The sequence below is a fragment of the Vanessa atalanta genome, chromosome 7, assembly GCF_905147765.1.
Source record: "Vanessa atalanta chromosome 7, ilVanAtal1.2, whole genome shotgun sequence".
Lineage (NCBI taxonomy): Eukaryota > Metazoa > Arthropoda > Insecta > Lepidoptera > Nymphalidae > Vanessa > Vanessa atalanta.
Genome location: NC_061877.1, coordinates 6,867,479 through 6,882,725, shown reverse-complemented (window position 1 = coordinate 6,882,725; position 15,247 = coordinate 6,867,479). Strand labels below are relative to the sequence as shown.

At 28.5% G+C, this 15,247-nt stretch overlaps 1 protein-coding gene across 1 annotated transcript; it reads right to left on the bottom strand.

Annotated features, from left to right (window-relative positions):
• Window positions 1-2,803: 2,803 nt before the first annotated feature.
• Window positions 2,804-15,247, bottom strand: LOC125065275 (myb-like protein Q). The gene is made up of 2 exons (XM_047672801.1): window positions 15,166-15,247; window positions 2,804-4,868 (listed from the first exon to the last, which is right to left on the bottom strand). The coding sequence occupies exons 1-2, from the start codon at window positions 15,172-15,174 to the stop codon at window positions 3,129-3,131; spliced, it is 1,749 nt and encodes a 582-aa protein (XP_047528757.1). The 5' UTR covers window positions 15,175-15,247; the 3' UTR covers window positions 2,804-3,128.

Here is a 15,247-nt window from a genome sequence, read left to right as displayed (position 1 = left end):
GCTTTAAAATATATTTAGCTAGGATCTTGAAAAGTTTAAATATAGTACAATAAAAAAAAAGAAAATTATAATAAATTTTCATTTTCATCGGTTTCGGATGCGGTAACGAATAGATTTTATGTCGGATATCCGATAGTTCAGAAACTATAACGAATCTCCATAACATTTATGTTATTGTTTTAAATATTTCTATTTAACTATTTATGTTTACATTAATACTTAGAGTATTAATTTATTTATCCTCTAAATAAGGGTAAATGTGATTTATTTGTCATTTTGTTGTTGCTTTTAATGCTTCAATATTAATAGCATTATTTTGGCTCCTTTGTCTTTTTTTAAATTTAATATATTTATATCTATATTGATAGACATATCAATTAAAACCTCAAAATAAAGTATTTCAATCTACTAACCACTAACCAACATTATTACCAACACAAGGAAACACTGTTACCAACTTTTATTAAGATTTGAAAGAGGAGTCCATTTTTACATTGATAGTCACCCAAATATGTTTCATTAAGTTATTCATGTCTTTAATAATGTGTTTCTGTGAGTAATTATAATTTATTATACAATGAGACCGTATAACAAAACTCTCGTCTGTTATTTGAATGTGGTAAAGATTATACTATGTTAGATAATAACATGTACATTCAAAAATTATAGATTATCTTGATAAATCACGGGTCAAATACTGTTTATTATTTAACAAAAACTAAATCTGAATTAATGATCAACTTCTCAATTTCAAAAGTTGGCAAGTTTTTCAATTCGGTCAATTCGGTCCGAAATTTTGTAGACCTCATTAATTCAAAATCATTCATAAAGGTATCATCGTTTTGTGTCTTTTTTTTTATTGTACACGAACAAAGTTTGAATTGTAACTTTCTTCGGTCGTGTCTGATTGCTGTAACATCAGATTACGATTTATGAGATTGAGAGAAAAGTGTGTACCTGGGTTGCACTTTCGTGCGTTTAATATGCTAATGGACGTCATCATCATCATTATAATAAGTTATTATTATTATTTATTAAGTTTAACCTAAAACAGAAGTCTCTATTGAAAATTATATCTTCAGTATTTCAAGTTTGAGAACTACAAAAAGTTACATTATAGGAATAAGATCTAAACAAAAAAAAATAAAAAACGTAATGTTAAACAAAGGCATACAACATGTTTGGTTTTAGTAAATTGTAAATTTGAATGCAATATTAATTAAAAATTTAAGTGAAACAGATGTATGTTAAAATGACCTTTAATAGTTTCTACAGTTTTTGTTTAAGCTTTGTAAAATTATTCCTTTATATGATTATAATAATGATACAAAGTACTAGAATATTCTTACCATATAAATATGTAACTATACAAATCAAAAAGTAAAACTAAACTTGCTATTATCATGCTAAATGTTTGTTACATATAAGATTATTAAGTATACGGACGATAAAGTTTTTAGCTTGCTGGTCATGTAAGCTAACAAGTTAACAAGCTAAGCTGTTGATATATACATTTTTCATGATCTAAAATTGATATGTATATAAATCTAAACATTAATAATTGAAATCATTATTTATAGTTATCCTTACTCTTAAAATCGAGTTCTTACTTCATACTTTGTACAATTTTAAGATTTACAACAATTAACAATTAAAATTTGACAATTATGTTTATATACCTTTTAAAATTAAATCGGACCTTTTTTAGCGTCTTCATATTCTGTTATTTATTAGTTTTATTTTTATTAGACGGAATGCTGGAGAGCACCCGGACTAACTGATTTGTGGTTACCTCATGCATTGTGATGGCAAAAGGTATGTTTAGTCTATTTCAAATTCCAATCATAAGAGGAGTAAAAAACATTTGACACAGAATTGACGAAATTATACTTTTGAAATAAAATTAAAGTGACAATAGAAAAGCAGGTGAAATAGTGTCGATTGTAAATATAGAAATATTAACCACAAACTGGAAGCCAATTTAACTAACTTATAACGTTTAATAGATCGTTTGTAGAATAGGAAAACAAATGAACGGCAATTATTAGGTTTTGATTCGATTGCGATAAAGTGTCAATTTTTAAGAATTGGCAAATCTATAAGCTAGCAATATAATTTAGCAAAATCAGATAGAATATGCAAATCTAAGGTGTTTTTATTTAACTCCTTTTCCGATCGGAATACGCTTTATATATTATACAGATGGCTAGTGCAGTGCTATAATAAATAATTTAAAACATCATTTTATAATTATGACTATATGATTACTTACTTAAATAAAACATTGTTACATTTAACATTTACTGCAGTTATTATAAACTACTGTTACAGTTACTTATGGCAAAAATTACTAATATAAAATAAATAAACTCTTAAGTTAAAAATTATATAATATTTTGTTTTTATTTCAAAAATTAACTTTCAGTTCAGATAGTTCAATCCACTAAAACACGCCGGTCTTTCCGCAAGGTGAAAGCGCAGGTTACGGAGAGTTAAGCCTGAGCATCAGTTTCAAGCAGAGCCGCCAACTGCCCGGACAGTTTAATTACGGTAAAATACCGTAATCAGCAGAGATATACTCCTACCTACTTATTGTTAAAAAAACTGCCTTTACAAATATTTATAATATATATATTTATTTAATTTCGTAAGTAATTAAAAATATTTTGAGTTTATTTTCATGGCAGCACTTTTCTAACAAAATATTGTTTCGTACTGATATATTTTTTTTAAGCTTTTAGTTTATAGTAAGAGATGATAAAAATAATAATTTAATAATATAAAAAAAAATTGATTTTGCCCACAGAGGTAGTCTGTACGTAATATCAGGCACTGTAGCGATTGGGAAAAAGAGTTGAGCACGAAATTGTGGATTGAACTGTCTTTAACTTTGTGAAATAATATGATTAATGCTAAGTACAATGCACAAAGTCACCTTGATATCTTTGGGTTATGTCTTATGTATGACTTACTCAAAAATAACTTCGTGTTCTTTGCACATAAGAAAAAACGCACTCCCTGGAAATATGTTGAAATAATGCTTGAAACTCGTATCAAAACAGGTACACAACATTTTAAAACTGAAAGTTCATCTATTACTTCTATGTCCAAAATATGTTTTAGTATATTTACGACGAAGTTCTTGTACGTCTTCGATTATCGAAAGACAATCGATTAGGAATGTTGTGAAATGGAATTCCATGATTCAGAGACAAAACTTTCGATACTATATTAAGATCTTCCTGGGCTCGTGAGTTAAGATTACTTTGAGCTAATAACTGTTTTAACTCGACATCTGGACTGAACTGGCTAATTCTGTTTGGTGTTGAGAAGTGGTTTGTAAATGGTGGGTCAAACGTATTGAATCTATTATAATTTGGGATATTAATACCTAAGTTCCCAACACCACTTTCATGACGAAATACTCGAGTACCTTGTTTTTGTCTTGGGTCATCTGAAGATTTTATTTGATTTGTTAGTTGAAAATTTAAGCCTTGATTAAAATTTTGGGCAGAATTAGGTTGCAAAAAATTGCTTATGCCTTGGGGAAGATGGTTGTCTTGTAGAGGAAACTGATTTTGTTGTTTCGTACGTAAGTGAATAAGAAAATCAACAGCTTCTCTGTTTGGAAGTTGCTGCTGAGCGGCTAGGGTATTGGTTTGATCTAAAGAAACGCTTGGTTGAATTGACACTTGGGATTTTAGTGGTCTTTGGTTGTTTTGATTTAAAATTTGGTTTTGTGGAAAGTTTTTATGTGCGTGAAAATTAGATATTTGTTGTGTTGGAAGCTTTTGTTGTTCTAATAGCAATAATTGTTTCTTAAATTGGTCTTGCTCAAACAGCGACTGTTGTATTCTTTCAGCTTCCTTCTGTTGTAAAAGAAGTTGTTGACTCCTTAATAACTCTTCTTGTTGCCTTTGTTGTATTTGTAGGAATCTTAGTCGTTCTTCCAAAATTCTTTGTTTATCTTCTAATTGTTTTTGTAGAGTTAACTGTTGAGTGATAAATTCACTGGAAGTAAAGTCTTGTATATAGTTGACTGGATTATTTGGGCTCAAGTGTTGTGGAATATTCGTTGGTAAGTTTGATATTGATGATGTTTTTGAACCACTTTGAATATTTGTTTGCTGATAGATGGGTATAACTTTTTTTGGTACTCCGTCTGCATCTTGATGAACTGTAAAAGCCGCTACTAAGGGTGCTTGAAATACTTGGACATCCTTTTTACTCACTTCTTCAATATTTTCGCCATCTTCATTGTGCGTTGGTTTTGGTGTTGTAGTCGTAGTTGTAGTTGATGTTGTAGTTGTTGAAATGCGGTGAGGTTTCTCTGTTGTCAATTTATTTTGGGCAAAATTACTGTCTTTAGTTTTGGACGCACTTGGTATGCTTCGTACTTGTTGTATATTAACGCCAGATTCTCTTGTTTGGAAAATTTCATTATATGGCGTTTTTGTCGGATTTGCTATATCATGATTCTCAACATTACCGACTGTTGTGCTTAAAATTGATATATTTTTATCTATGAACATTGGAGTCACATGTGATGAATTATTAAACGCAGATTGCCCATTAACAACAAACGAATGAATTTGTATGTTTTCTTTCTTAGCTTGTGAAACTGTTACTTCGTCACTAGTATTTTCCGAGAAAAAAGGAGATGTTCCATCTGTTGTTTCAGAGATGGTTACATTTTCATTCTCTTCAAGATCACTAAGTGCTTTTAACAATGCTTTTCTTATATAGGGATCCAAACGAACTGATGGCGATGGTTCTACGTTGTTTGTCTTAACATTAGTATCGTCATAATTTGTCGTATCTTGGGCAACGCCAAGATAAAAAAGTGCGCAAAGAATAATTGCTGGTACCTGAAACACAAGAATAAAATTAATTAACATTGTTATATAACCAAAAATCACTCAAAGTGAAAATTGTCTTAGTTAATGTGATTAAAAGATAAATACAAACAAAGTACAAATTTATGGTAAATTTAATTCATCAATGTAAATCGTGCTATTTTAAAGTTTCGTCAATTTAATTAAGTTATATAACTATTGTTTTATGTATATTTCTATTTAAATTAAAAATATAAATCGTACGGCTTACAGAAAACTAAAATATTTCGATGAATGCACAACAATGGGATGTTTCTTTGTCACATACATATTTGCATAATGCGTCTCATTGCACGAATTATGGTTGATCTTTGATTATGTATTTTCCTACATCTGATACACATTAATTTTATGGTGTCTACATTGTTCAAGAAACATTTGAAATGACACATAACATCGAGGATAGTTAACAACAATGAAGTATATTACTACACCAAATACGTGACTGACGAAATACTCCCATCATGCACAACGTGAATATCATTTATTAATAGTATCTTGGAGTTATAATAACCACTTCAGTATATTGTTAATACAGAGTATTTGTATTAGACTTTGTTATTGTGTATTTTGCGTAGATGCGTCATATGTATCTAATAAAATTAAAATCTTAATAAAAAAATTATTACGTATGTCCTTATTGTAACCCATAAAATACTATGATTTTTTTTAGTTACATTTTAATCAGTTGAAAAATATATAATTTTTAAAACATCGCAAAGCATTTTGTTAATTAAAATTAATTATCAATATATAAATATAGTATTTTCGAATGATTACAGATTGCAGTTTACCTATATTAATGAGTTTGTTAGAAAAATATTTATTTGTTTACAATCTACTTTATATTTACTAATTTTATCAATCTAAAATTATTTTGGAAATACTCATATTGAGGTCAATTTTATTCATTAGTCACTTAGACGCTAACTATTTATTAAATCGATTATAATACAGCGTTCCTTTGCGTACTAAGACATAAAAAATATCGTACTACAACTTTGTTTGTTAGGGGAAGACATTTTACAGCGGAATCTTATATTCATTCTGTCAAGATCGATATTTTGCGATATCTATGGTCGTTGTAAAGTATCTTATAGAGAATTTTTAGTGGCAGGCCGGAGTCTGAAAGTTGGATATGTGTGAGCCTACGTCTGAACTATTTCCGGTTGTGTCGGGATTGCCATACTATTGCTTTATGAGGATAAGCGAATAGCTTATCTACATGCCCTGCGTAGTTCGCTAGTCGCTCTTGAAATCAGATGCAGTGGCCAAAATCGGTCAGCTCTATTGATGAAGTCCACTATCATCAAATTACCTTTTATTTACTTTGTGATGTATTTTTAATATTAATTATTTTTAATAATATATTTAAATAAAATATACGTTATACATAATTCCGAAATCTATATTAATAACTTCGTGCAGGTCGATCGAAACCGATCGAAAACTATCCACAATTATAGATCGTTAAAAAAAAACCTTTTTTTTTAGTCGACAACATATATCCGCAAATTTCGTATATTTTAATATTAAACCCATAAAATTCAACACGGCCGGTCATGTTTGACGTTTACGGGTGCGTCCAGAAAGTTTGTTCCAAAAAATATTTTCGTGCAGGGGTACGGTAGACTCGATTGAAACTTATCCACAATAAATTATATATCAACGTTTTTGAAAGGTTATATGAAAAGATTTTTCATTAATTTATAAATACTATTATTTGTTTAGTTTATTTATTTATACCCTAGCGTAGGCCATTTTTAAACTAGTAGAATATAATATTAGGCACGCACCTTTGTGCGTATGTAATTAAGATAAGCTAAGCGATATTAAGCAAACTAACGAGACGCTTTCACTATTCATAACTCACGGCTCAAAACATGTCAAAATCAATAAAGCACACCTACGCACACGAGATAAATAATATTAGCTTTGTGTTTATTTGTCGCATACTTGTGTTATTTTAAGTTAGATCCGTGACTGATAGATACCTATAATAAAATAAGGACTACATGATTAGATATAGGGTTATTCCTAATAAATATATACTTTCTTAAACTTTTTTGTGACAATATATTACAAAATGTGATGGGAATTTGTATGTCAAGGGTTATGTAGGTATCTATTTAACCATACAATTATCACTGAACATCAAATAACTTCGTCAATAGTTATATAACGAATGCCATATTGACTCTATTGTGAAAGAAATATCTTTTTTACCAGTATATTTAAAAAATATATCAAATAACAAACGTGTATATGTTACTATAAAAACAGCCATGACAGACGACGTATGATGAAATGTTTCACATAAGGATTGTCAATATCTTACCATTTTTAGTATGGGACCCTAATTAAGAGTGAATAACTCATATTACGCAAGTGGGCACGATCGTGCGTAAGACATTACGCGAAGAAGATCTTGCTCGAAGCATTCCAACGCTTGTGACCCATTGATTCAGCAACAATGACCGCCGAGCTATGATTTATAATCTTTACTTGTAATTATGTCCACAGTAAATTGCCGGGTTCTGTACACTTTCACGCTTTAAAATTTATACAGTCATTAATAAAATAGTACTTTTTTTTACAATAATTTCTTATTCTTTACTACTCATAACGATCGTATCGGTTTTTTATTATTTTCATCAACGTTGCGACAGAGTTGCACTTGTAGTGATCATTGGCTATATATAAAATGGATGACATACATTGCAAACGTTTATAGTCAGAATTAATTAACATAAATTTTACACAAAATTTGGAAATGGCCACATGAATGATATGTTTACAATTGAGTAAGTTTTTAATTGAAAGATATTTTGCAACGAGTACATATAAATGGTAGGTTATGTGGTTAAAAAAGAATATTTAACGTCATTCATACTTCTACATTTCAAATAATTGTTTATCGAAACTCCGAAAAGTCTGGCGAGTTAGAAATTGCTCTCTACAATTTGCTGGTGAAACTTAAATTGAAACCATTTATTTGACCTGAGGTCACCTTTCAAGCAGAATATATTCTCAGAGCAAGCGCTGCGCTTTTAAATACCTATTGTTTATACTTAGATTGTCCTAAATGTTATCGTAGAATCTACCTTTTGAAGGATAGATTTTCAATTGGTTTTAAAATCACGTAAAATAATAAAATTATGAATATTGCAAAAATATAAATCGTTCCAAAAAAGTACTTCATTTGTTTTTGCTGTGAATTGCCAACCATTATACTTAGATATGTATTTGCGTTGCTTTAAAGTGTATAAGTAACGCTATTCAAAATATGTAATGTAATAATTTCCGTATTACAAAATAAGTAATAAAAAAATATTGAATGTTACCTTGTCTTATTATTTATTTTACTAAATACTTTTTGTTCTTAATTCATTAAATTGTTATACCTTAAACTTTGTGGTGGAAACCTACATTAAATGAGTACTGTTTGAAATCTATTTTGTAATCTAGACACTAAAATTAATAGTTCTATAGTATGTATTACGATATCAAACATACATTGTTGTATATAAGTATAGATTGAAGATCATATTTAATTTGACGGGCAAACTCGTCGTCGACAGGACAATACTTCTCAATGAGTTTATATTCATATTACCTCAATTCTTAATATCATTGTAGATATTGTAGGTGGTTTTGTTAAACTACGTCTGACAACAGTCATTTATATACATACAATGGGACCAATTACATAAGACGTTATTGTCAACAAAGGAGGAATTTCTCTTTCAAAGGTGAACACTGATTACTTTTAACAAAGTAAAGTTTGCATTCGTATTTCATATGAATCAATTCTATGATACTCGCAAATTAATCGATTTGATTGACGATTGACTATAGACTTTGTATAGGCTTTATATTCTTCGCGAATTATTTAATAGCGCGAATCTTTTATTATTTGAATAAAGCGTCAGTTGTATCAAATGGTTTGTTAACTTTAAATTACTCGGTTTTACAGAATATAATTGGAAACGAATAAATTTGGCTATCCTCATTCTTGCCGTAACATTTAAAGTATGTAAATATACATGTAACATTAGTCTTATATACATTTATACATAGTATTTATTTACATATTTTTATGATACTTAATACTTATCGTTTTCGTTTTACTCACTCTTATATTGATATATGTTTGCTGTATTAGATAAGGTAATAACAATTTTACATATATGTAAATTATAATATGTAAAGTAACCTATAACAGGGGTCAATTGTTTCATAATTTATTTTTGTTGGCGCCTCGTATATTGTGTAAGAAGATAATATCAGTCAAAGCTCGAGGAACTTAATACAATTATAAGAGCACCAGTCGCCCCGAGGTCCGTCTGACGTGAACTCTGAAATATTATATCCGACACTACATTAATCTTTTATGGTGATTTTATTTTCTTCTTTCTCAATCAAGAGCAGTTCACGTCCTCATTTTGTGCAACATGTAAATAATACTACATTAATGAAATTACAACTAAGTATAAGGATTATATAGTATGTATAAAAACAAATGAATTCAATGTGTACAAGAAGAGCATTAAATCAATGTAATAGGGAAGTGAGTTGAAATAGAAACATAACGATAAAGAGAGAGAGTGTGAAATATTTTCCACAGTCGTAACAATTGCATGGGATTATAAAATAAATGTGGCTAAGTGAGGCATGGTCGATATAGAAGTTTTCGACATGATTATGACGTGATCTTAAACTGATGCTATAATCTCGACATGGTAACATTTTTATTACGTTTTGTTGCGTTCGATCTATCTTTTAGTCCACGATGCTAAGCAAAGAGATTAATTAAGCCGACACGTGAAAACAATGAGTACACTTGCATAGTAATCAGTTAATCAGACAACACAATAAAAATATTGCATATATTTCTCTCGTAAACAATGCTCGTACCTCGTCTAATGAGATGTTGCAAATAACCATACACTTGTTGAAGCATATCTAAATTTAATGAGCACTTCTCGGAAACATTACCTAATTTGTTTTATTTTTTATTATATAATTATATAAAACAACTTAAATTCTGAAGGCTTTAATATTGTATTTTTACGTTTCTATCCGTGCGGCGATGACGTTTGATCTGTGAAGTTACTTAGTTATTAATTTCGCTTCCTAATTTTAAGAAGGAAAGTAAAAGCGAAATAATTTATCTTTAGAAATCGATTTTTGGTTTAAGCTTTGGATTTCATATAAGTTGTAAGTCACGTTATATTATATAAGTTTCAACAAGAGTTTAGTTTTATATGCAATACTTATAATTTAACACTTTTTTTATGTTATGATATATTTAAATGTGACGTTTTGTATCATAGTGTCATATTTTTATTTAAATAAATAAATATAAAATAATTGTGTATATCGCATAATATTAATGGATCTGACGGGTGATAAAATATGTTAAAGTGAAATCAATCTCAGTACCGATTGCAAAATTCTTAACTTCTGCTACTTCAATGTTCCAGCTGTAAATATGAATGATTTGCAAAAAAAAAACTTTATTAGTCTAAATCCTCGACCTAAATTTCAATTAACGAGGCAGTTTAATTGATTGATGCTGACCAAATATAAATAAATAAAATATCCTAATACAAGTTCATTTTATAAATGTACCATATTTATACTTTTAAATTACTGGAAGCTACTCGAAGCTACTCTAAGATATTCATAGAGTGCTTCGTAACGTATTATTATAAAATTACATATTCAGAGCACTATATAATTTGTTGAAAGTAGATTAAAATACAGTTATTGTATTAATGTTCGCGGAACATTCATTTCAAACATTAAATACCATTTGAATAATTTATTACGCATGTCTTTAATTCATGAATATAATTTATTATTCAAATGCCGTAATTGGAAAAGACATTATGTGCACTTGTAGCTCAAAGTCATATTTCTTAAATTAAAAAAATAAATATAGAGCTCGTAAACTAGTGGTTGAAATTCGTAATATATTAAGCAATTGGTTATTTTTTATTTAAATTACATGTTGTAAAGGGCCATATTAATCTATATTTAATTGATTGTATGTACACAATGTATTTAATGTACTTAATTGGACAAGGATTGCTGCTTTATTGTTTAAAATTGCTTCGAAAATAACCCATCATTTCTTCATCATTCATTTCTCATAAATAATACTAAAGGATAAAAATTGTTACCGTGGGTTATCCCTAAGAGATAGACACATACCATCGTGGACTTTTCTGAAGACCTTTTTAAGGGCTATAATACTGAAGTACATTAAATTGATCTATCTCTTAGGATTTAGCCAGCGTTTGCAATGTAAGCGCAATATGTAAATGTACATATAAATATTCCTCTTCCATCAATCTATCTATTAAAAAAACCGCATCAAAATCCGTTGTGTAATTTTAAAGATATTAGCATACATAGGGACAGACAGCTGTAGATATCGACTTTGTTTTATACTATGTAATAATAATAATAATGATGTAATGATAAATGAAAATGTTACAATTATACATAACATACTATACATAGAAGATAATCTCATATTACATACAAATTATTACATAAGATTTGAAATTATTAACGTCAAATTGAACATAATAGTATTTTTATCATCGTTTGCCCGATCTTCTCACTGAGATTAGTATTATTTACTTCAAAATCAGTAGTAGTTTTTGTAGTTTTTGTTACTACGGTGTTGAAATATCATTCCTGAATCAAAATAGAAATTGACTTTGATTATTCTTAATTTCAACCGATTTTTTAAATATTTGTAAACAAATATTTTTGTTTTATCTTATATATTTTTTTAAAAGAGTACATTTTCTCACGGGCCATGCGTAAATAAAAGGAATAAGGAATTATTTATCTCGAAATTAGAACGGATACCGCCAACGTGAATCGTAAGAGCATGTCAGTATTATCCTTCAAGATGTTTCGTGATATGCTTTCTTAGAAAGATTTATAAGTGAGATACAACATTGTTACTCAACTGACCCGAAACATCAGTCTTTAACGTTTTCGAAACTACTAAATTTCATATCTTACAAACAATTATAAGTAGTTAAATCTGTATGCTTAATCTGTCGCTCATCGCTAGTTTTTTAATAAATTTGTATTAAATTTTGTTAAAACATAACACGTGTTTGAATTTTTTTGTCTCAGGGCAGTACTATCTGCCAATCGAGGGCACACAATGCCAAGGCTAATGAGAGTATCTTGATAATGAGGACTCCGAATTTTTTTTTTTAATATTTTATTTCATAAAATAATAATTTAGAGTTTTTTCGACTGTCAGACAATACCGAGCGGTTTATTGCAAGCCTAGTTTCCGCAAGATATCCCAAGTTGATAACACATGATAAATTTTGTGATAACTAAATGGACGAATACCCCAAATTAATTAAGGAATTACTTTTATTTCTATTTACCCCTCCTTATAAGCTTATCACTTGTGTTAGGAGTGGGGACGACAATAGCCCAAGGGGTCCGAATCGATCCAGTGTCTTTAAGCATCACTAGGCAACCCGTAGACCATTGCGCTATTGACGCTTACATATTAATTACAAGTGATAAATGATGATGTTATCACTCTCAGCTGTAATCGTGTTAAGTATTATAAAGAATAATTTTAATAAAAGTATTTTTATATAGATATCTGAGTTTTTGTACCAAATATATTATAATTTCAGTTGTATGGACTTTAAAACATTTTTTTCTCGTTTATCCTGTTTGTACATATATATAATATCTAGGAAGATAGATGAGCATAAGTACTTGAAATAAAAAAAATATACTTCTACCATTGATGCACTAACTTATTGAACTAGCTAACTAACCTTTAAACCGAAATACAGAAGTACAGGAAAAAATATCAATATATTGTTTTCTCAAAATTTGTCTATGATAATCTAAATACCAGCACAATTCATAGACAATCTTTTAAGACCGCTTTAATAGCTATTTCCATTAAGGTAGCTTAATGCCCCGTGTCAAATTTACACACCGTTTATTACCATCACGTTAATATGTAGAAATATATTGTATTTCATTCTATAAATATAAGAACAAAATCATTTTGTATTTTGCTGTGTGATTTATTTTCTTATTCAATATCTATTTTAATCACATCAAATTGCTAATTAATTAAAATTAAAACTTGCATCTCTCAAATTAAAAGAACAATATACATTTTTTGTTTCATTTTGTTAACAGCGTACAATACATTTTCAAGTACTGAGAAATATTAAGCTTCATATTGACCGTAGGAAATGATGTGGTTTCACTTTTGTAATTGTATACGGGAATATGACATGAATACTCAAAATTCAAGATAAAATAAATCAATAACATAATAAACTTGAAACCTTGTCCTGACAAAAGCCAAAGCCCTCCTTTCAACTGTTCCTTTACTTTGACTTTATTTAGTAAATTCAAGATTGGTTCCTAATATGTCTCCAATGGTTTAATCATAATAAAATTGTAGAAGCTATAACATTTTGTATTAAATTTCTAATTGTGAGCACCTTTATTTATTATTATTGTGTTTTTGCTAAAGAATTTATGAACCGATAAAGTGAACATCGTTGTTGTATGCGTTTTTATTTGTAAGATTAGTAGAAGAAGCGTTATCTAATAGACATTACGACTTAAATTGATATATCTTATTCTAGAAAATATTTTAGTAGAGAGCATAGGTCACCGTTGTGAGTCGACGACACTTATTACTAGTTTATTACGCAACAGATGGATCATCAAACCGGTAGAGTTTTTTATATATCAACATTTCTTTCTCATGTGTTTCGTAAGAACAGGATATTCTAATTATATTTCTATGCTAAATTGAATATTTCATAACAGTAAAAGACTTTTCAAATGGTATTTTAAACATGAAATATTCCATTCATTAAAATTTTTATAATATATGTTTATTTATATTTAAATATTTACCATAAATTGTACCGAAGTATGAAGATAACGTAAACGTATTTCACCAAATATTTTAAAAATATAAATAGGTAATAAGCATTATATAAATAACGTATTTTGTAGCACAGAAATGACAGCGATAAACTATGGGGCCAAGGAAAGTATTATAAGATATAATAAAATGTTACTGATATTTTCAATTTTATTTATACCTTACAATATTTTTGTAGATAGTTATTTACTAGTTATGATATAAATTAAATTATATTTAAATATCGAAGAGTAGATGCATTTTCATTAAATATTCGTAAACTTTTATTATTAGTATTGACTAATTCGCAATGTATGAAGTAATTGCTCACTTCATATATAGGAAATAAGTCAATGTTAAGCTCAAACCCTACATGTGAGCAATGTATTTTTTCTAAATTTAGTAATAATTATTTAAATGCGAATTCTGAAATTATTATTTGAATGAGATAAAAGTACTCTCATTAAAATAACTATATCGTTTCGGAGCTTTTGTATAGAATAATTTTAATTGTGACGGCTTTAAATAGTATTATTATAATTTCTTGCATAGTTGCAAAGAAAGTAAAATTGTGAAATTCCTTGGATGACATAATTTTGTTTACAAGTCGGCAAACGTCTCGTCGAGTTATTCGCACGCAGAATCCTTAATAGCCGTCTTTTCCGACAATTCGCTTTAATTGTAAAGGAACAGATCGCATCATCACGCATGCAGCTTACGTCACTTGGCGAAAGTGCATTCAGTTTACATCAAAGACATGTTATATTTATTTGTCACTGTGATTGTTCTAAGATATTCAACATAATTTACACTTTCCTTACTGTGACTAACTGAGTCAAGAGCGGCTTTCTTTGTATAAAATTATAAATTATCTGTTCGTACTTATTTCAGAGTATTCAGTATAGTACTCGTTAAGAAATATTTTTGAAAAGGAAATATATTTTTTGTAAACGAAGAAGTATATTATGTTAACCATGGCGTATATAAATTTATATAATATTAACTAGCCATATTAAATAGGAAATATATAGTAGCAATGTTTAAAATAAAACTATATTTTTATTAACACTTATTATATACATATATAATATGTATATAATTGGTTTTTAATAAATATTAGTTTAATAAGTTAATATTTTTAAAGTATAAATAAACATATTATATATTTATATATATATGTATATATATATATATATATATATATATATATATATATATATATATATAAATATATATAATATGAGTTTTTAAATATTACTAATAATATAAATAAATATATAACAAAGAAAGTAAACAAACACTGGTACTTACCGGACGCATCGTGCGGAGGCTTCGTCACTGCACACGCGGCTGGTCAAAATGAAAGGTTTCACACAACACTAGTGGCTTCTTT